This window comes from Protomyctophum bolini, assembly GCF_963924005.1.
Source record: "Protomyctophum bolini genome assembly, chromosome: 14".
In the NCBI taxonomy this organism is placed as follows: domain Eukaryota; kingdom Metazoa; phylum Chordata; class Actinopteri; order Myctophiformes; family Myctophidae; genus Protomyctophum; species Protomyctophum bolini.
The window spans coordinates 29,963,102-29,987,026 of NC_137875.1; the positions used below are offsets into that span (position 1 = coordinate 29,963,102).

At 42.4% G+C, this 23,925-nt stretch overlaps 1 protein-coding gene across 1 annotated transcript; it reads left to right on the forward strand.

Annotated features, from left to right (window-relative positions):
• Positions 1-228: 228 nt before the first annotated feature.
• Positions 229-19,024, forward strand: LOC308328162 (uncharacterized protein). The gene is made up of 16 exons (XM_080781893.1): positions 229-418; positions 6,613-6,692; positions 6,800-6,880; positions 7,115-7,171; positions 7,753-7,965; positions 8,959-9,072; positions 9,769-9,814; positions 10,247-10,337; positions 10,450-10,591; positions 11,358-11,462; positions 11,677-11,770; positions 12,605-12,644; positions 12,832-12,909; positions 13,532-13,634; positions 14,658-14,779; positions 16,034-19,024. The coding sequence occupies exons 1-16, from the start codon at positions 361-363 to the stop codon at positions 16,167-16,169; spliced, it is 1,560 nt and encodes a 519-aa protein (XP_080638019.1). The 5' UTR covers positions 229-360; the 3' UTR covers positions 16,170-19,024.
• Positions 19,025-23,925: the final 4,901 nt, after the last annotated feature.

Sequence of the window (23,925 nt, forward strand, 5' to 3'; positions counted from 1 at the left end):
TTAACACCATGTTTGAAGACTCAAGTAAAATGTTTGTCCCAATCGAAGAATAACAATATTTTTACTTAACTTTTTTTTGTACTTAATACCGGTACTTACTTTATTAATAAAATAAACATTTATGCAATCACTTGCCAACGCAACCAAATAGCCAATCGCAGCGCGGCAGTCCCTCCGGGCTATGGGACGGCAGAGTGGTAACGTCAGTGACGTCGTCGCTCAGGAGGAAGCATAACCTACCGAAAGATTCCCGCAGATTCGATGCGGCCGAAATCGATTCACGAAGGTCCCCATTTTTTAGATAATAAAAAACGTACACATTTTTTAACTTGTTACCTTTGAGACAACAATGCTGGATGGATGGTTGCACTCATGAAATTCACCAGAGACATTTGCCGGCTCTTGGGACTGGGGAGCGGTAAGGAAAGAAACTTCTTCCCCACTTTTTTCACAAGTTGAGATACTTTCACCAGTTCCAAAAAAGAAAGAAAGTTGTTGGTACAGACTACAGAGTAGACTACAGTAACTGTTCCCGTGTCACTGATAATACAGGCCTCGACACCCTGGGTTCTGTTCTGATGGAGCGGAACGTTGCTTTCAAAGTTTACTTCATATTTGGTGAAACAATGCAAACTCCGTTGAACTACATTGCTGCGAACTAAAAAGAAAAAAACTACACCATGCTCAAGTTGGATCAGTTAAACTAATGACCCAGAGTGTAATGTAACCAAATAGACCCTGTCCATTTGGTATTTTGGTGACATTTGTTACACTCTCAGAGTTACACTGCAACGAGTTAGACCAGTCATACTGATTCCAGTGATTGTCAACCCTTTTCATTTCAAGGACCTAGCCTAAGATTTAGACTCTCGTAGTCAGAATCGATAAATACATCTACGAGAGAAATCGTAGGCTATCAAGGACCCATAATTTGATATAGGCTACATTATTAGGCCACCGGTCGATCAGATTGTTTACTTCCAAACGACAGTTTGATTGTTCGATATGGCCTGGCTGTCTCATTTGGTCCAGAATTCCATTCCCGTCTGTGTAGTCTGCTGGTCGAGATAACATCAAAATAGACATTCTTGTACGTTCTCTAGTTGTATTTACTTAATGTAATAATGGTGAAGAAGATTAACTGTCAGTCATTTAACTGGGGACCCCCTGGAACCCCACCCATGGTCCCCACTCCTCAGCCTCTACGCTGAATCTGAATCTCACTGGATGAATACACCCATGTTGAGTAGACACTAGACAGACCCATTACAGTATAACATAGTTGTCTACAAAGTAAAATTGTCAGTGTTAATTTCACTGATAGTGTACAAATGTAACAAATAAACCCCTATGTCATACAGGTTTTTATACTATCGGTGAAATGGACAATTTTACTTTGTAGACAACTAAACATATTTTGAATGGGGGGAAATAATTGTATAAAACCCCAAATCTGTACTGTTGTACAACTCTGTATGACTGTACTGTTGAATTATCTCAGCCCCACAATAAGAGTGTGGGAAATTGGCCAGGCTATTATTAAATGGTTGCAAAAGCATTTTCACACCAAACGTGCCCCATAGCTGCTTTGCGGTCTGTTGAGTTTCATGTCCGACCCGGGATTTGAACCCTGGAGAGAAAACGTCTACTGCTCTCCCAAGAGGGAATCCCTCTTGTCCAGGAGAGATATTGGATGTATGAGCTTCAGGCAAAACTACTTGCCAACCAGAAGGTATCCTAGTAATCCTACAGTAGCCAGGGTCTTCATTTCAATGAAAGAGTATGGAGACCACCTCTAAGTAACCACTGCAGATGTGCTAGTTATCATTCAAATCAGTTCTGGATTGCACAGCTTTAAATTTGTCATTATTTGAGAGACACAGATTGGTCGATAGGGGCATAGCTTCATGTTTACATCCATAGATAGAGACCGTGGAACAGGTTATATTCTAAATGACTCATTCTTAAATCCACATCAATGGCTGCGATTCATTCATGTGTTTGCGTACCTGACTGTTACCATGTTGAATGTTAAATATTTACAGGAATGAGTTTCTTCTAATAGACTGATATTCTTGTAGTGTCACTTTTTGACTATTAGACATAATAGGCTAGTAGAGGACAAGTTGCAGCATAATTTCCTCACTCGGTGGTTCCTTCCAGGCAGCTTGTAGAACTCCTTTCAGGCCCCCTCCCTAAACTTTGATGTTTCCAAGACACCGCTACGATTCCTTGATGTCTGATGCCTTTGTAAAGGCTTGGGAGCATGCTCAAAATTCCACCTTGCTTGCATTGCAATACTTTGTTTTTAAATGACCAGCGTTTATTTGTCAGTTATTAGCCTGTAATATGCACACATTTTAGTGCATATTATTTAGTGCTTTCATGCACTAGTTAAACATCCTTTTAGTGACTAAAAGGTTGCTTAACTAGTTGTGCATGAAAGCACTAGTTTTTGCAGTACACTGAACATGAACACTCAGCTATGAGATTCATAACATGTTTAATGTAGACATGTTCTCCTTCGAGGGGGACTGTAGCAGAGGAGGAGGTACAGTATGGGGTCTGGTGATACTGTATGTTGCTGTATTTTGCATTCCTCTGGAAAGGTTTCACCTTTCAGCCCAACACTAATTTAGCCATAGTTCTGAAGGGGAGTAGTAAGGGGACAAAGATTCTTTTGTCCACAGATCATGGATCATCAGACGCATTCCATTGTGATGAAGATGTAAGAAAAGTCTTGATTGCTTTTTGAAGCACTTGTGTCTCCGAGACATTCAAGTAGTGGGCCAGGCAAGGACAGCTGAAATTCCTTCCCCTGTCAATAAGATTGGAGACTCTTATCTTGTTGCCAGGGGGGACAGCAGCCACTGTATTTACTCAAGTCTACAGCTGTGGCCCCCAGCAAGAAAGTGAGGTAGAACGGTGGGGTCGGGTGCAATGTTGAGTGTTGACTAGGCTACACGATAATGACTAAAGCATATTTTGCTTAACTGTTTTCAAAATAGCAGTGTTCAATGTTCATTTTTTCCCACAATATTTTCATTTGGTCTTAATCTCTTGAATAACACATCATTTAGTCTTAGTCCTATTTAGTCTTCTGAAAACATTTGTCGACTTAGTCTTTAGTCTTAGTCTTAGTAAACAAAATTATCACTGCAAAATAGCAAAAATATTCAATCTACAGGCTCACATCACAAAGCTTTGTGAGCTTTTAGAGCAATTATGGCATGTAATGGCCTCTGATATTAGTGTTTCTGTGATCCTGATGGATGGAGAGAAGAGTTGTACAATGTTACAGTGAGGAGACATCTTGTTTTGTCAGCTAAATTTTACAATTGGGGTACATAATTGTGAAACATTTTAGATGAAGAGGCCTAGTTGTCCTGACCCCTTATCCATCATTTATACATTATGGATAATTAGTGTGGACTTAGACTGTTATTCGTCTCAACTGCTCAGCCCTATTGTTGACGTGAAGATTTAAATGAATGAAAATCGTGCTCATCTTCCATTCATTCATGTTTGTGGAGTACCGCTGTTCCTTTTGAGTCATTATTTCAGCGTCTTTTTTGCATGCCATCATTACTGTATTTCTAGACTGAAGCAGACGAGGTGAGAGAACGAAACGGAAGTGGCTTTCACACATAGGCCTACACATTGCATTGGGCCACAGACAGGAGAGCTGTGATTATTACCCCATCATTGTCTTGTGAGATGAGTCACGGGCTGAGAGTACGAATGTGTCACTTTGTCCTCATCTGGAAATCTCTGGCTGAGGAGAAAGAAACTTGACACTATTATGCTTCCTGCTTGCCCACTGTAACCTTAATGTTCATTGAATTGACCTATAGCAAAGCCACTCCCCAAACTGCTATGGTTCGGATCCCTTTTTTCATTGGGCTACCATCACACGAGGGAGCTTAAGTCAGCTGCAGTGTTCTGGTTCCGTCTCCCTGCTACAAACACACCCGCCCAGACCAGAGGACGCTGATTGTTTTTTATGTCCATATTCAGCTGTTGAAATGGCTGAGACAAGGCGCGGTGTGTTCTGATATAGCCAGTGGTGGAAGAAGTACTCCTTATGCAGAATGTCCCGTTTAAAGTTTAAATTTTTGAGTGGTGCAGCCACTCCAAGGAACAGCAATGTCCCTATGGGACTATGTGACTGTTACTATGTTTAGAGTACCAGTAGGGGCAAAAATGGCACTGTTGTGCCAGAAACAAAGAGAGAGAGATAGTGCTGTACTGTTGCCTGCTAATGAGAGAGAGAGAGAGAGAGAGAGAGAGGGGAGTTGCACCACTCAGTCTATTTTCAAATGGCCGAAATGTAATGGGGCTGAAGTGGGTAATGTATGTTTTGTAATAATAATCTAAATCTACTAAGTACACTATCTCGATCCAAGATGTAGTGGAGTAAAAGTATTGGAAATTGGAAATACTTAAGTAAATGTACTTAGCTACTTTACACCACTGGATATAGCTTAATTCAGATCTGAGATAGTCAGACTGGACCTCAGTCTTACGGCAGTGGAAAAAGTAAACGCATCCCCCTTTCTTTTAGACCAAAGAGTGGCATAGAGTTAGAGTTTGTCTGACCCAAGTACGGTAGTTTCTGTTCTTTGTGCATTTGTGTTGTTCTTCAGACGGTGCTTTTGCAAGGAAGGAACCATTACATCATCTTTTCCTGGCCCCACCCAATTATGGATCATATGACATGATATGTTTGTGATTCAATAAATCAATAGAGAATGAAAACGAAAAATTATGAATAGAGGTGGTCTTTGCCAATACAAACAGTCAATTGGTAGTATTTCCTGTCTGCATGTTTCTACCCTGTTTGAAGTTTGTCATCTACTCATGGATGTAGGCTAGGCCGGAAGAGCTTTTAGCTTTACTGTAATTCACCTCCTTCAGATGAAGTACAGTTTTGTATACCGGTAATTCAATGTATCGTTCATCTAGAAAATTCTGTGTTTTCTCTCAGGTTGTAGTCAATGGGTGGACAACAGCACATTAGTTGACCAGGGTCCCCCAGGGCTCTCTACTTTGTCTGCTCCTTTTCCCCCTCTATATCAAACCTCTTTGCCCTACGTAGCGGCGTGAGCTTGTAGATCGTCTATATTTTAGCTATGTTCACCCCAAAATAGGTACACTAGAGGTTCATGTGGTTAAGTACTTAGGCATACGTAACTACAATACACAGAATTGGACTTTCAGAGGTTGATGTTACTGCCCGAGTAGGGGCTACATGTTCACTTCAAGGACATGCTGTATTGAATAGAACAGCCCTTTCTTAAGCTGTAGCCTACTTTCTGTTCACGGCGCTGCCTCTTTTGTAGGGAGATACGGTTCCTTTGTGATCATCTGATTCAGCTGGCGACCAGTGAAAGGGTTTGCGTTCTAGGTAGAGGAGTAGCCTGCTCTATCGCGGATCGCATGTACCTATCACATCTCATTCCAATCCTGATCCATTCTACTTTCATTTCCCATTACAGGAACTAGGTTGTAATCTGTTCCTCTTTAACCACTTCAACCATCCCTATTCTGCGTGCTAGCAGATATTTAAGCTCTCTGCGCGTATGATGCGTTGTGAGCTTCTAACTTTCAGGAGACATAGTCTCTTAGCCACTTCATGCCATGAGCCTTTAAGTGGTTAAGATTAGAATGCTAGGATACAGCATTTGAGATGTATTGGTCAAGCTTTGAATCTCATTTGCTTTCTTTCTTGAATATTCTCTTATTTGTTTTAGTGGTGCTAGCCCCTCCAACTACTGTCTGTCTGTCTGTTTGTCTGTCTGTCTGTCTGTCTGTCTGTCTGTCTGTCTGTCTGTCTGTCTGTCCAATAATAATAATATTTACAATTAATTACAATTATTGATAATATAATTTCTTAAAGTAGTCACTCACAATGTTTATCATTGCCAATATGTTCTTATGGTATTTGTAATGTTTTCTTGTGGTTTTATTGTCTCAATGTGAGCCACAATTAAATCCCCATGGGGAGATGTGTTGGTTGCACAACTAAATACTTGTGTAATTGAGCAGACAGCTGACCAAATGTAATGTTTGAATTGTCAAGTTTCACTATTGCATAGCTTAATTCTTGCCCACCAATGTGTGTTCCTTTGTATATACGCGTATATACGTATGTCTGTTTAGAGTACCAACAGGTGACAAAGTGTCGCTGTTGAGCTTCACACTGTGCTGTGCATAGGTGCATGATGGGAAGCTGAGTTTTTAGCAGCCATTACGTGATTTTGGGTGTGACAGTACAGTATAGTAGAGGGACCCCCACACGGTAACTCTGTCATTTCTCGACCGTTTCGGACACGGGGCGGCTCGCCGGAACTGGGCCGGTACCCTGGGCTCATTCCTGTGGTCTGTAACTTCCGGTGACCCGATATGTTGGTAATATAGACAAAGGAATCCCATATTTTCTCAAATGTTGCTGGGGTCCTTACATTGTATACAATCTTTTCAGGAAATGACTGGTGGAGCCTCGGTGGTGTCCAGCTTAATGATTGGTAGTTAACTGGTAGTTAAATTTAACCAATTGGTCCATTTGGTTCCATTTGTGCACTCAAACATGGTGTGTGTTTTATCCAACAGGCCCCCCTGTCCAGCAACAGGAGGAGATGGACTGCGGCGCTGCTACCCATCAACCTGTACATGATGCCACTCTGTCACAGGTAAACGTTCTCTACAATATGAATGAATTACAGTAACCATACTAGTGTAGGAGCTGTCATACGGCACTGAGAATATACAATATAAAAGTGTGTGTGTGCGTTTGTAGGACACGCTGAATGGGGAGGAGGGTCTGAGCGAGGAGGAGAAAGTGAAACGGCGAGCAGAGCGGCGCAGAGCAAAGAGAAAGGTGAACACACACACGCACACACTTACAGCCTTCATAATTTTATTTATTTATTTTATTTATTTCAATTCGACTTAACAGAGGTAAAGAATATAATCTTTGTGTGTGTGTGTGTGTGTGTGTGTGTGTGTGTGTGTGTGTGTGTGTGTGTGTGTGTGTGTGTGTGTGTGTGTGTGTGTGTGTGTGTGTGTGTGTGTGTGTGTGTGTGTGTGTGTTTGTGTGTGTGCGCTGTTTCAGCGGCGGCGGGCACGTAAGAAGCAGGAGCAGGTTAAACCGAGTGGGAATGCTGATCAGGTAATTAAACAATAGCAGAACATGGCCTATTCAAGCTTTTCTGATGATTAGCTAAAATCACGTCCTGTCTTTTTCTCCGCCTGTGGCTTCCCCTTTTAAACTTGAGCCTGCGCAACTGTCAAATGAAGGAAGTTGACAGACAGACAAACTGTGAGAGATGTACTACTAAAAGAGTATATTAGTCTGTATGGTAGAGTATGTTAATACAATATCACTAGTACATCTGCAGTGGTTGGAGGTGGTCTCCCTACTCTTCCACTGAGAAAACTCCACCGTGGTGTCGGGTAGGACACCTAGGGCTCTATTTTCACCAGTGCCTTACCCTGTATCCCTAAACCTATTTGCCCTTTTTACTATTTTGAAAAACAAAAGTTTTGGGATAAGGGACCACTACTGTTTGACAATTTAGTTATGCCTGAAGCTCATAAGCAAAATAGATGTTTGGTCTCCCAAATGGGATTTGAACCCACACAATGCTGCTTTAAGTCAGCCATAATGTTGTGGCCCAGTGCTACACACCCGCAGCACGTTCCTCTGGTTCTGCTCAGAATGTCTTCTCATTACACGGGCCTGCACAACAGGAGGAAGATGACGACGATAGCGATGACGATGAAGATGGTGGTGCGGACTCTGAACTGGATGGGAGTGACTCGGAGGCAGAAGCTGCCATGGAATCGGCGAAAGAGGTCCAAAAGGTTGAGCGACCAGCCATGAAATATGTCCCTGCTTCAGCCATAGCTCCCCCAGCTACCAGAGGGCCACAGAAGACTCAAGCGAGACGACCCACTGAAGAGGTTTGTATGTCCTCTTAAAAGGTTAGTTCACATTTTTGGACTTAAAGCTGTAGGAAATACTTGCCATTAGTATAGTGGTTACCACATATTAATTGATTGCCTGAGTCCCGTTGTGGGAGTTCTAGTCTGGTTTTGGTGACTATGAAGTAGTTCCGGTCATTTGGTGGGGGGTACTGGGGGTGGGGGCCACTCATTTAAAATAAACAAATCCACAAATATGTGTTGTTGACCTATTTCTACCTTATAGCGCAAAGTTCGTTCAACTTTCACCGTTCTGTCACATGGAATGTTTTTGTCCTGAGGGGTCAAAGTTTAATATGGTAGAAATAAGTCAACAATACAAATTATGCTAGTTTTGTGAATTAATTAATTTTTAATGAGTGACCCAAAATTTGACCACCAAATAACCGTAACTACTTGATATTCACCTAAACCAGACCAGAACTCCCACCCACCACGGGACTCGGGCAATCAATTAATACCGTTGCAAACCAGTATTTTAATGGTATTTCCTACAGCTAAGTCCAAACATCTGAACTATCCCTTTAATCACTTAAACCCCTGTAGTCTTTAGAGAACTGGACTTGAGTTACAACTGTGTTTTAACCACTTTTTCTGTCTACTCAAACTCTTCGCCAAAAATAGCTGATGTAAAAGCTCACAATGCATCACAGCATGAAGCATTGTGAACTTGTAGATCAGCTATTTTTTGGCTAATATTCCCCCGGGAATATGGACGCTGGGGGTTAAAGTGGTAAACCAATTTTATTTATGATCGATTTTGCCTATATCAGCTCGATCAGAGGGGGAGAACGTATATCAACCATGCAAGAACCCAGCCAATGTCATGTTTATGCTTCACCATTTTAGTTTGAAAAAGTTTTAGATTTATTTATTTATATGTTCACCTACGTAATGTATATAATGACATTTTCAAATGGGGAGGTCAGGTTTAAAGTGAATAAGGATGTGTTTTTTCCCCTGTGTCCTCAGGAACCAGAGTGGGACATAAGCAGTGCCTTCTTTGCTAATGCTGCTAGCCATATCAAACCCAAAGGCTCAAGTCGCCGCTCCAAAGAGAACAAGGAGAATGAGGCGAGGAGAGAGGTGAATACATGTTGATCTAATATTGTGGGATAGATGAAACATTTGTAATGGTCAATCGTTGCCATAACATTGTCTACAATAATTGTACAATTACAGACAGATACACCAAGTAAAAAAGCGAAAATCACATTTTCTGTTTGGGCGGTTGATCACTCTAAGAACAAAGGATCTTTTGTACAAATGTGTAACTAGTGTTTCCTATTGAATCAGAAGCTAAGAGTTATCCCTCAAGCTGAATCATGTCCTCTTGTTGGCTGCTCTAGCAGAGGTGCAAAGTCTAATACAAGCAAAGATGGACTCTGCACTGTGGAGGCATGAAAAATGCTTGTTCGAATTCTTGTCTTCATTGTCCCACTTTTATGTCAGTTGTACAGTATAGCCTGGCCCTTATGCATTGCATTACCTAAGGCCAATGAACTGCTTGAGTCATGGAAAGACGTCAAGTTTGTATATCCTTGTATATCCTAGAAAAACGAAACGGCGGCATGTGCTGGATATCCCGAGCACTCGTACAGTTTTTGAACTATGTAGTCGGGTTCATTTGTCATTGTTCAGTTGTCATTGAGACAGGAGTTTAGGCAATTGTTTTTTGTAAAATCTGGGCAAGGTGGGATAATGTAGAGAGAAGAAATGTATGAAAGGCATTAGTGTGGCTGTGAATACGAGCTGATAACAATGGTCACAATTCTCTTCCAGATGAATGGATCAGACACTGTGAGTAAGAGGAGTGCCTCATTGACAGGTGAGGAGGGCACACAAACTACCAGCCAATAAGTCATTGATTAAAATTGAAACAAAAATGTTGAGGAATGATGTCTTAACTGTTAACTCCCAGCCCCCTCCCCTTTATACAAACATACAGTACAGAAGAGAACTGAGCCCCATAGGCAACCTGACAAAGTTAAGCCTGAGTTATACTTAATTATACTTTATTTAGCTATACTAAATTGCCGATTTACAAGCTCACAACATATTAGATCTGCTCATTTCGGCGCACGACCCTGGCTTGTAACTAAGTATAAATCAGGCTTTATGCTTAATATTTACTTCATCGTAGCGACGGCACCGCTTGATGATGACGGCAAATCCATAAATGTGCTTTATGTAGATTCGTTCTGTTGGCAAGTGAACGATAGATTGGCTCAAATGCTTTTTTTGTGTTTTTGTTGTGCAGAAAAAGGGATAAAGCTGGTGCAGGAGGGCCAGTACTCCCAGGCAGCCAGCATGTTTACAGAGGCCATCAAATATGACCCCAAAGATTACAGGTACATCAACATCAATGACCACCCAGGTCATGACATGTTTATGACAAACACACACAGGCACATCGGCCGCTGGAGCAGGCGTGTGACTTTGTCTTTGTGTCTTGCCAACAAGGTTTTTCGGGAATCGCTCCTACTGTTACAGCTGTTTGGATCAGTACCCCCAGGCCCTGGGTGACGCAGAGCGCTCCATCCAGCTGGCCCCGGACTGGGCCAAAGGACACTTCCGCAAGGGCAGTGCTCTCATGGGCATGAAGGTGGGCATGGCATATTTAACAATGCAGTTAAAGGGAGTTCCACCTTTACTAGCCTCTGTCGTCAGTGCGGTATGAGAACTTGAAGTGACCAAAAGTCACAAATCAGCAAAAGCGCTGGTCAACATAATTTTATATATTTCTTTGCTCAGTGGACCACTTTAAAACATTAATAGTTTGTCTTTAAAAAAGTGCATATGACGTGGGCCGCTTTTTTATTTATTTAAAAAAACGAAACAAAAAAAGAATCAGCTGACCAATCATGATTACTTGCTTCCCAAGGTTGCTGGCCCAACCATCCACAACGACGTTTTTTCTTTTCCCATAACGGGCAGACGGTGTGAACACACCCTTGGTCAACAATAAACTGTTTACAGCAGTTATTATCCTTAACAGGCATCTGAGTAGTACATCTCAGAAGTGTGTGACTGTGAATGTGCCAGAGTGAAGTAGGAGTCTTCACAGGGCTGTGGAGTTTGATGGCTACTGCCACAAAGGAATGACCATAAGGCTTTGTCTGTGGTGATCATCACTGGGGGCCATTCATCATTGCCTGAGGTTATTCAACTGAGGCCTACGAGGCGATAGTTTGCTCAGCATGCAGGGCATGCTTTAGCTTGCAGTGATCAGTCAGTCACTGCTGTATCAGCTTCTTACCGTTATATCGGTTATCACGCTCTGCCCTTTTATCACTCCCCTCACCCTGTGCAAATAAAGGCTGGGCATGTGATGGTATTAAGGTCTGGCCATCATTGTGTTTGTGTGGTAGAGATACAGTGAGGCAGAGAAGGCCATGGAGCAGGTGCTGAAGCTGGACAAGGACTGCGAGGAAGCGGTCAATGATCTCTTCAATTGCAAAGTGCTGCAGTTAATGGTAAAAGAAAATGGTTCTTTTCGTTTTCCTCATAAGGTCTGCATGCTAATTATGGATTCTAGATGTTTGGGGGTATGAAATTGTATATATTGTAAAAGAAAAAAACAAATGAAAAATGGGAACTGAAAGATGTAACTTATAAGCAAACAACATTTTGATTGATAGCCTAATTGTTGTTTTCAATATTTGTCTGCATGTGTTCTTGTTTCACCAGGAGTTTGGCTTTGAAGAGATGCAAAGTGTTGTCCTACTGGAGAAAGGCTCCACTGTACAGGCTGTTCTAGCTTCTTATCCAGAGACTGCCAGGGGTAAGTACTTGCGTACAACACACACACACACACACACACACACACACACACACACACACACACACACACAGCCCAAACCACACCAATGATTTGAGATGGTGCAGTTTTTGGAAACGCATATATTTGTATAGTAGCCTAACAGCAATCGTTTGCAGTTACTTTGGGACAAATTCTGTCGCACGTTGTTGCATGGCGAATCATTGGTGTTGTTTGGGCTTTACCTTACACTTAGCAGGTGAGGAGGACCTGCAGTTTCTCTTTTTAACACTGGAGGGCAGTAATGTTTAGATTTAACATGAAAGAAATCACAGTGAGAAGTAAGGAATTCAATTCTGCAATGTGTATCTGTGTGTGTGGCAAGTTAACTAAAAAAAAAAATCAATTCACACGAGGCTGAATTGCCTTTTCAAATGCTAGTTTAAAAACATTGTGGTTTAATGTGAATTTGGATAAATTCAGCCTCCCTGTGTGTGGGGAATCTTTGTTTTGATTGCTCATCTGATGTCTCCTCCCATCACATGCACCGAGAAAAAGCAATGTGTGCACGGACATGTATCTACGTAACCACATGAACCCTAACGTCCCTATTTTGGGCAAATTATGTAAAGATGTACATTTTTCAGGTCGCAATGTGTTGCTTGTAGACACTTATTTTTGACAATCTGTCGTACGATGAATTGTAAAGCATGACTTAACACTGTGTGTGTGTGTGTGTGTGTGTGTGTGTGTGTGTGTGTGTGTGTGTGTGTGTGTGTGTGTGTGTGTGTGTGTGTGTGCATGTGTGTGTGCGTGCGTGTGTGTGTGTGTGTGTGTGTGTGCATCGTCTCTTTGCAGCTGGGAGCCAGGACTCGTACTCGTTCACGGGTCAGGCAGGGTATGTGACCACTTGCCTTTTATGTTTGTCCGGTAAAAGTCTGAAGCCAATTAGGATATAATGACTTCACTGACAGGCTTTATGTAACTATGGATGCAACTGCTCTTCTGTTCTTTGTAGAATTGATTACAATACATTATTAGCGAATGTTTTACCGTTATCTTTTCCTGCTCTCTCTCTCCATCAGAAGTCCATGTCCGTCTCTGTGGGTGGGAAACGTGACAACAGAACTGACTGAGAAGCATCTATGGGACCTTTTTAAAATGTACGAGCCTCTTACAGTCAACTATTTGTGAATGTCTACTTGGGGTGCAGCAGTTATACATATACAAAATAATTGAATAAAATAGTGTTATTATTTTTATAATTCAAAATTGTATTTTCTTTTTCAAAATCGTACAAGATCTAGGTTCAGTACAAAGCTGCATCAACATTACAAACCTTACAAATAGCCAGTCCAAGAAACATAACAGTTAAAATAAAAATAAAAAAGGAGAATTTATTTATTTATTATTAATAATAATTAATCCCCATTTTGGGCATGTCGTAATATGCAAACCTTTTTTTTTCTCAAAACATTTCTTGCTTGAATTTATATACCGTATATATATAGAAAGTGCTTCTTGATTATTCGATTAATCAAAAAAGTAATCTCTAAGAAGATCATCGATTGTTGCAGCCATGAGTCCAAATCACAATCTACGTTAACGCTTTCGTAGAATGCACCACCTGTCCTCTGTACAGACCTCCTTCAGAGGCTGGTCTCTTCCACGAGGGACCAGAGACAATGGCGTGGCTTTCTGACACTGAGCTGGACATATGACGACGATACACGAAAGGAAAAAAATGCAATTCATTATCTGATTTGTCTTTGTTTTGTTTGGCAGGTATGGGGAGATAGAGAGCATTCGTGTGCTGCACGAGCGCTTCTGTGCCTTTGTCAACTTCAAGAATGCCAACATGGCAGCTCACGCTATGGAGAAACTTAATGTGAGTGACTGGATTGGTTCCTTTACTGCAGTGGCTGGGGTTCCAGGGGATCTATAGCTGATGGTTGATAGATATGGACCAAATGGACCCATACTGGATTTTTCAGTGTAGAGTACGAGTCCCCTAGATGCAAATCGTGTCACGTGGTAGCTTCTAGATTGGCCATTTTTTGTGAAGATTCAAGAACATTAATGTGCAGAGGGGGAAAAGGAGTGGGCCTAGTCTGGGGACTGCAATGAGGTTTGATTGATTGATTGAAATATTTATTAACAGTTTGCAGAATTACAGTACATTTCAAGCACAAACCAGGGGGGCAGTCAGACAGATATTTTGTGAAGCCACTAAGGAAATGAAAGTTCATATAATGGCCTGTTGTGGCGCTGTCATTGGGCTCAAAAAAGCCCATAGCCCCATAGAAGTCCATGTATTTGGGCCCAACTTCACCTAGACTGTATTACCTTAATAAACATGGTCATGAATTCTTTTTGCTTCCAGTCACTAGTTTAAAGTCTAATTTCTAATGTCATAATATTCTTTTTGGAAAATTATGGTCCCATGTATTAAAAAAATGACCATAAAGTCGCGCATGTTCTGAGGGGCGTGGCTACCGTTACAGTCTATGAACGGGATCCCCCACCCACTCGAGTCAAAATAAAAACCAACGAAGAAGAAGGGGGGAAGTCCCGCCTCGTTGTCTGGGCCAGCCAATGGCCAGCTGGGCCCAAACGGATCTAGAAAGATGGCGACTTCCATTGCAAGGACTGACAGGCTTCATTTTACGTTCATGTTAGACCCGCGGAACGCTTTGTCCATATTTTTTACAGTCTATGGCACAAACTCAATACAAAGACTGTTAACTGTGAGTGGACGACCCAATTAAGCCTTACACTTGTTTACAAGAGGGTCCACATTGTTCAATTCATTAAATAAGGTGGTTAAAAAGGCTGAGAATCTGTGCCTTACTGTACTCTCACCCTGTAGGGTTGACTTCCTTGTGATTGCAACTTGTGTTAATACTCCTAGGGTTATAGTATTGAGAACACACGGCTGGTGGTGCGTTATCCAGACCGTCGCACCCAGAGGGTCCTCCCCATCCCGCTGAAGACCAGCCTGTCCATCACACAGCAGATGGGGGCAGCTGCTGGGTAAGGATATCGCACCTCTTTCTCTCTCTCTCTCTCTCTCTCTCTCTCTCTCTCCCCCCCCCCCCCCTCTCCATGGTGCTGAAGCTACTGGCTTTCATACTTGATACTTGACTCGCACCTTTGTAACGCGGTGGCCATTTTGCTCTTAACGTCATACTCAAGGGAAAAATAAATGTTGATGACTCATCCTACACTCTGGGGTTGCATACGCTTTTTGACTGCTAACGATTTCTTGGTGTCTAAGGCATTCAAAAGTATATCATAGACGAATACATATTGCATTAATATTGCAATTATTGTTATGGATTGCAGATGACACCTAACCGTACAATCTCGGCCCAGGCGACTGGCGTAACCGTCTGGGCAACTAGGCTGGAAATCCGGCTTGACAGCGTGTCGCGGGTTCGACTCCCGATCACGACCTTTGCTGCGTGTCACCCCCCCTCCATCTCAATTCAATTTCAATTCAAAGGGCTTTTATCTCTTTCCCCATTTCCTGTTAGTCTACTGCTCGCTTAGTTATGCCTCATGGGGCTCAAACCCGCTTCTGACAGCTGTTGTCAATGTTTTTAACGAGTTTTCAGTGTTTTTAATGGTATTTTCAATGTTGAATGAACTTGAATACATGTTCCAGCATATGCCTGACACATTCAGTTCTCACCACAAGGTATTAAATATGGCTGCTGGTTGCTGGATTAACAATGGCTCATTTTGATGTAAGAGTTTTAGAGCCTTATAGCCTTTTTCCAAGGGAAAAAATACCAGGGGCTTAACTGGAAGTTGGCTCAATGAGCAATCTTATCGCGGGAGGGTCGTGGACCACCCGAGGCTTGAATTATTTTACCGCGACCAGCGATCGGCTCCCAAATCCCAATAAAGCTTGTTTTGATCAGAATCAAAATCTGTGATCAGATTCAGAGATAAAGGGGTGGGAAGATTTCGGCAAACGTTGGAGTCAATGGGGGGAACCAATCTACTGACGGACCATTGACTTCCGGTTTGTTGTTGCGCAACACAGACGCTGATAGACAGTAGCATAGCACGATCTCTAACTTCATCAATATAAAACGCCTTAAAACGAGATTACTCATCTTTAGCACCCGATGTTAAAAAAGGTCTTACATTTAGAAGTGCTGCTGATGCCCGCAGATGCCGCGTCGGATGGAAACACGAAGCTTCTTACTTTGGAGATGTGTTTTCAATGCTGCCCTGATGATGTTAGGCAAGTGAGTTGTAACGCTCCTCTGTGCTTAGACCCAGGCGCCGTGGCCCGGTGAACGGAGATGAGTGTTACTTCTGGAGAACCACTGGGTGCCATTTTGGGGACAAGTGTCGCTACAAGCACATTCCTGATCAGAAGGGCAAGGACAGGAAACCCTGGCAGCCTTGAGGCCATGAGGGTTCAAAGGAGACTGGGGCGCACGGACTGGAGCCAAGACAAGCGGTACTGAATGGACCAGATTATTTTTGGCATAATGGACCAAGTCAAACAAGGACCACATCAAAAACACTCAGGCTCTAAGGGATACAAAGTAACCTCGCAGGCCTACAGCCTCAACCTCTCTTCACTGTTGGATTTCCCCTCCGCTGAGAAAGTGAACCTGACCTGGCCTTAATTCTGTTGAAAGAGTTAAGGCTCTGGCCTTGACATGGAAAGAGTTGGGTATTTATTTTCCAGGCCAAAACCTCTTGGTGATTATCCTGGGGATCAGATCTGTATATAAACTATGACTCAAGCACATCTTGGTGTATCTACTACGTGTTCCAAAGGAATGTGCTAACTTCCCTTGAAATGAGCATCATTTGTGGATTTGGGCCTAGTTGATATTGTCACAGTGTGGCATAACCTAGCTTTATTTCTTTTCTTCTTTATTTCTTTTTTAATTTGGCGACAAATATTTGTGAGCTTACTGTTTGAAATGAACAACTGACCCCATGTACAGAGGGGTCCTCAGGATAAGATCTGTGGGTCTTGGTCTGGGCTTGACCAGTCATGGATGTATTGGACTTGTGGCTGAGACAGGGCTCTCATCCTAGCCTGCTCCTCAGTCTGTTTACCTGTGCCCAATACTATCAGGCCAACAGACCAAAGACCAACCTGAAGACTCACTTTGACAATTTTAGCCCTCTCAATGTCTGTCAGACAGGGACTATCATTTAGTCACCAGACTGTAAGAGACTCAGAGAGGTCAGTATATAGGGCTGGGCAGTAAGGAGGAATCGGATATCATTGTGATGATAATGTCCTATTGGGGCGCAAATGTCCTTTTTATTTTTGTATAAAAATGGTCAAAAGTAGCTGATGCACATCTACGAGCTCACAATGCCACCGGGGTGCGACACTTTCTGAGCTTGTAGGTGGGCTATTTTAGGCAATTTTTTTAAAGTTTAAAATCTGATCCAATCTAGTTTCGTATCACAAACAATATCTATATAATACATCGATATATTGCCCAGCCCGACACGCAAAACACTTTATGGAGGGAATGTAAACTTTTTTGTTGTCTCAAAGCATGGGTTCAGTCTGTTATTTAGTTTAGTACATGAGGACTTGATATATGCACACTCCCTGTCTGTTAGGTAGTCAGACATAACACAGTTATACACACTAGATACACATCCATGTACTGCTTTCAGTGATTGGAGTGCTGCTCAGATTGCTTCAATAACAAATGGACAATAAGTAATAAGCTTTTCTTAATGAATAATTATATATAATTTCTTCTACATTATAGCATCGACTAGCACCCTGCTCTGAGGCTTAGAGCAGACGATAGCGTGATGCGTGTCGCAGCAGAATAGCTACGGTATTATCTTCTTAATTAGTTAATGCTTTTATAAACACTTGCATCACATATATGCCTTTATTGGGGCGACCTGCGCACAGCAAGGCATCCCAGTACAACCTGTTAATCTTATAGAGAAGTGTGTAAATATAGTGGTCAGTACTGTTTCTCCCTCTCCGGAACACACACATGCACACTTTTTCCTTTTGTAGGGTGTCGACCCTAGCATGCTGACGGCTGTGGTGTCTGTGAACCTTTAACGTCATCACGTGGCCACGCATATTGCACCCTTCTTTACATAAAGACGTGCGCACACGGCTCCATGTTTGTAGCGTGTCGAGCGTCGTATTTTTCAAAGCAGTGTTTTTGTTTAGAGACCTCCATTTCAGTATTCCACTGAACCAAATATTGCTGTTTGTTTTGGTCACAATAACACTATGAAACACTAGAGTGCATTAAAACTCAGACCTGGATCTGTTAAGATTCCACTTGGAAACACGTGAGGCTATCTTTACACCTTTTAGTCCACACTACAGTACGTTGTAGCTCAAACTATGTACATGATGGAGGAAATATTTATTGTCCTATTTATATTGACTTAAACTATGTACCTTGGAAGCTGTATTCAGCTCTTTTTATTTTTTTCTCATCACGTCGGGTCAGCTAACAAAAGACTTTCTCCTCATTATCGGGTTAGCTAATGAAGAGACACATGTTGCTATTCGTTTTTATGCCTTGGACCTGAGGCTCACTGGAGCTAAAGGAGAGAGAGATGGTGATGTCTTAAGGATTTAGTGAAAACACTGTCACGTGCTGCAGTTCTGCTTTCCTGTGGGTCTTCCTCCGTTTGCCTCGTTGTGTGGGCCAAAGTTGTGAAAGAGAATCTAAACGAGAGGAAAAAGCAACGGCGCTTGTTGATGAAACAAACTCGACTAGATCTCAAGTGTCTTGGAGTTGGTAACTTCGGTTTAGAGTGTGTTACAATTTATATAGTATTCTTAAGACTTACAAAGTTGTTCTTGGTTTTTATTCTTTAAAAAAAAATATCGCCTTTTTTTTATTGTAAAAAAAAGAAAGAAAGAAATGCTGAGATATTCCATTGGGTTCATTGTTAATTATTTGGCATGCAATTTTAGTACATTTATATATATTATATTATATTTTCTTTCACACTCAAAGAAAAACATTACAGGAAAATGCGTTTTTAATTAATGACTTTGCGTATATACCCTTTGGTTTAACTTGAGAGCTGCAACCTGTTTATTTTTTATTAATCTACCAAATATGTGTATTCGGTTTTTCTGTGCTGCACTGCCAAAGAGTCTTTTGTATTTAATAAATTTATTTGAATTACACAAACTGTCTTATCATTCTAGCCTTAGTACTAGCCTACAGACAAAAATATACAGTTTGCATTCAGTATTTTAGTTATGTGATTTATCTAAAGACAGAAAACAAAAGCAGGATGTGGTTCTCTTTCCACAAGGCGGCAGTGTTGCCTCTATTAATAGTTACCATTGAACTACTTCAGCACCAATGTGAAAGTCTGTATGTGATATTGTATACTTGTATAGGCTTATTTTTTAACTACCAGTAATAAAGCATTGAGAGGCTGCTTTAACCCATTTTGGGCGGGAACCCCATTTGGTGTTTTAAACATTATGTTATAATTTAGCTATTGAAAAATATCAGATCTACAAGCTAGTAGCGCGACACTCGCTGGCGAGCTATGAGCTTGTAGGTCTGCTATTTTAGAAAAATCGTGAAAATATTTATTTCAGAAAGCTGGAGGATTTAGAAGATTTTTTTATTTTATTTCGAGGTCAGCCCTAAATGCTTTAAGTCATTCCTGATGCTGTGACACTTTCTGTGATTGAAGAGGTTCATCAAAGCATGTGGGGCCGATGTGGAGCACATGGGAACCCTGTCATCACTTTGTGTGAGACAGTTGTGCGGCCGGCGTTAAGGATGCATCAGGGAATCTGTTACCACTCAAGCCCTTTGGGATAACGGCGCAGAGAATGTGTGGGAACGCAGCGACCGTGACGGAGAAGACATTTCTCACTGCAGGGGCCTGGTGCCACCTGTACTGTGATATCTTGAGAGTACAAATGCAACCATTTGGTTCAATTCAATTGTGTACACTGAGTTATAGACCTGTAAGGGCCGTGTGGGAAATTTAGTTGTGGACCGGCTTACGGGTTCATTTGGTTACAATTTCAAACAACAAAAAAATGAAAACTGACAATTTTATTGTGTACTGTGCGTGTGAATGTGTGTGTGCATACATACACAGTTCTCTTAGAAGGAAATGCTGCATTTGTCCAGAATGCAAACTACAGGATATGCACACCTTTGTGTTTCTGCAGTGGACTTTTTTTAATTTTTATAATCATCTTTTGATGTTGAGTAACTGTGACTAAGGCCTGTAGGGACTGTGGGGAATCCACAGCCACAATCACAAAATCTGTGGACTTATGTTGAAACTAAAGATCTGCTGCCTTTTGTTACAAAGAAAGAAGGTTCATCTCGTTGATTGCAAAACAATAGAAACCGCCAGCACGCTTAATGCTATTGCCCTTATGTTCAATTACCACATCACAGAAACCCGTTGCACACAATAATGTCCCCGTCTATTTGAGCTTGAAGACTTTAGATGCCCTGTCGCTTCTACAGAAGGATGCCTGCCAGGCATGTTGTGTGTGAGAGCACATTACGAAAGCCAAAAAAGCTCTATGAAAGCTTGGAGCAGCAGTGGGGGGTGAGAACAAGGAGGTGCTGTCATTTTGAAAAGGCACTTGTTTATTGTTGGAGAGCATGTATTTATTTCATGCCTCCACAGATTGTGGCTAAGGGCAGAGCCGGCTCGGGGCGGCGTAATTAGAGAGGCGGAGAGAGAGAGGGCTCTGCCACAGAGAGCTGCTGGGCTCAGAGGCTCAGCCCTGCGGGCCCTCCAGGAGCCCTCTAATGCACTCTCACTAACACACACACACACACACACACACACACACACACACACACACACACACACACACACACACACACACACACACACACACACACAGAAATGGCACCTGTTCTGTGTGAGACTTTAAATTAAGTTTCAAACAGTATTTAATAGGGTTGTCCCCCATTAATAGACTCCCAGACCCCATTAATCAGTTTGGTCTCTGTCAACCAAGACTTTGTTAGTTGATTATTGTTGATAATAAAAATATAATGCAGTATGGCTAGTAGCCATTGTAAAATCAACACTAGAATGTTGAGTTGTCAACCTCACCAATCTGAAAGCTAACCGCTTTAACAGAGTATGTAAGTAGTAAGGTTAGGAATACGTTTTGCTTTGGGCATAGTTTTACAGAGGTTACATTTAGTTATAAGGTTAGGTTTTGGCATAGTTTTGCAGAGCTTCCATTAAGGAATGAGGATAGGTTTAGGCATAGTTTTACTGAGGTTATGTCTAGGATTACCTGGTGTCGACCGTTCCGAGGTCGCCGGTTTTGACCAGGGGCGAGCATTCTTGTATTCATCTGAAAAGGCTGGTCTCTGCATGATTGTATGCAGCAAATGCAATTTTACAGATATGTTGATGAAATCATCTGACTGATTAGTCGTCTGTTAGTCAACGCAAGAATGTATTTAGTGAAAGACAGCCTTCACGGCACAAGTAAAGCATGATGTCATGTCACGACATGTCACGTTGCGACATGCTATTACCTTGTAGATCTGCTATTTGTACCTAGAATAGTGATGCGAGGGATTATTTATGTCGTTAAAACGGCGGGCAGTTCTGACGGTTTTACTCCAGAGTCCTGACTATTGCATATTTGCCTTCCCTCCTGTCTTTTTTTGTCTCTCTCGTCTCCATCAGCCTATGAAATCTCTGATTTAGGTTCCTCTAGTCTAAAACTCGATTTATAGCTTAAAATATCTAGATCTAACAGTGCGTCATTGACATTGTGCGTCATTGTGAGCTTATACGTTTTCTGAAAGCTAATGGATACGAAAAATCAAAAAAAGTGCAGTAATGCAAACAAAGCATGTGAGTAATGCAGCTTGCGTTCTTGCATACGTAAATACGTGTACTGTATATACTATATGTATGTTCCAAACAGGAGCTGGGCCTCGCAGACGGATCAAAAAAACAAGGTGTTGCGCTTTTCCGGCTCAAAATGTTGGGTTTTTCCTCTGCTCACCTCCCCTGTCATGATATAAATTATTCATGTCTATGAATATACATTGCAGCCTTAAAATGGCACCCCTGAGGTTTGCCTTAAAACTGAAATACATTTTATCAACAAAACAACCTGCAGAACCCAAAACTTTCCACGCAGCTAATTTAGTCATGCACTCTCCGAGAAAAACGTTCTTTCAAAATAAACAAACAGCTTTCAAAACAAGTGGACAGGCCTTAATGGACACAGAGAGAGAGGGAGAACAAATCGAATGGGGCAGAGCACTGAATTGACCCCTGCGCCAAGGCCATGAAACTGACTGATCCCCCTTCTCCACTCCACATCTAAATAAATGCACCAAGTCTCTGTGTACGTCTGTACGTTTGTAATCCACGTAACTCGAGAACCGTTAGTCGGACCCACGGTTGTCCAAAACCGCCCCAAGGGTCCGGCCTGTTCTGACCTCACAACACTCCATATTTGGGCATGGCTGACACAGAACTCCATATATTGGAATAAAGGGACACAGAGAGACATACAGAAATCTGACATCATTCTGATGGTCGGGCATAAAAGGGACACGGACATAATGGGGCATGCATTTCCAACTTGCATCATTCCAATTAGGCCAGTTCCCAACGGGGTACCGTCGTAGAGGCCCCCCATGGGCACCTCTCTAGTCTAGAAAATGTACTAAGCTCAGGTTTATATGGGCAACGTTACATTTTTAGCCTATTATGCATTTGTTCCTGTGTGACACGGAGAACGACAGTGTAACCTTGTTCCACGGTGGCAGGTATGACCATCGCTAAATGCTTCCAGGGCAGGGATGTGTCACCAGTCACGTTTCCCTCGTTTCACCATGGCGACCATCTCCACAGGCGCACAGAGACAAGGAGTAGGCTGGACCTTTTTTTACTTTTTTTCTTTTTAAAGTAGTGGTTTGTGGCCATCTCAACAAGGAAATATCTACCCTGTGGTTCTAAGGAGCTTCGTTTGGATACTTGGAACTTGACGTTTGAAACTATTTTGGACCCAGGTCCTTCCTGTTGGTCCCAGTGCATGTGTAAAGCCGTGCAGGCGAGGTTGTGTTAAAACCCATTCTACACACGTTGTCCCAGTGCATGTTGTGTAAAGCCGTGGGGGCGAGGTTGTGTTAAAACCCATTCTACACGCGTTGCCCCAGTGCATGTTGTGTAAAGCCGTGGGGGCGAGGTTGTGTTAAAACCCATTCTACACGCGTTGCCCCAGTGCATGTTGTGTAAAGCCGTGGGGGCGAGGTTGTGTTAAAACACACACGTTGCCCCAGTGCATGTTGTTGTGTTAAAACACACACGTTGCCCCAGTGCATGTTGTTGTGTTAAAACACACACGTTGCCCCAGTGCATGTTGTGTAAAGCCGTGGGGGCGAGGTTGTGTTAAAACACACACGTTGCCCCAGTGCATGTTGTGTAAAGCCGTGTGGGCGAGGTTGTGTTAAAACACACACGTTGCCCCAGTGCATGTTGTGTAAAGCCGTGGGGGCGAGGTTGTGTTAAAACCCATTCTACACACGTTGCCCCAGTGCATGTTGTGTAAAGCCGTGGGGGCGAGGTTGTGTTAAAACCCATTCTACACGCGTTGCCCCAGTGCATGTTGTGTAAAGCCGTGGGGGCGAGGTTGTGTTAAAACCCATTCTACACGCGTTGCCCCAGTGCATGTTGTGTAAAACCGTCCGGGCGAGGTTGTGTTTAAACAAAAAGGAAAGAAAGAAAAAGCCCAGTAGCCTATCAGAGATGTGTAGGTGTGTGGGCCACTTAGAAAAAAAAACATTAGCTTACTAAGATTGTAGAATGTAACAGTTGCCGAGGTGGTCTAGTGGCGAACGGGGAACACTAGTACTGTAACTACTGTAACCTACTCAACACCTTTACTCAAAACAATGAATGAGAGAGAGAGAGATAGAGTGAGTATGTGGGGCCCGGGGGTGATAATGATTTACCCACAACCATTCATATCTTAACACAATTTCCCAAATGTCCACGGTTTGATAAACATCTTAAAAGAGGCAGTGAGGGATGCCTAATTTATGCTCCGCAGTACGAGGAATTATAGCTAAATCAGGATGGGGGTGTGTGAAGAGAGAGAGACCAGTGGGAGGGAGGAGAAGTGATGGAGGGAGGGAGGGGGGAGGGAGAGAGGATGA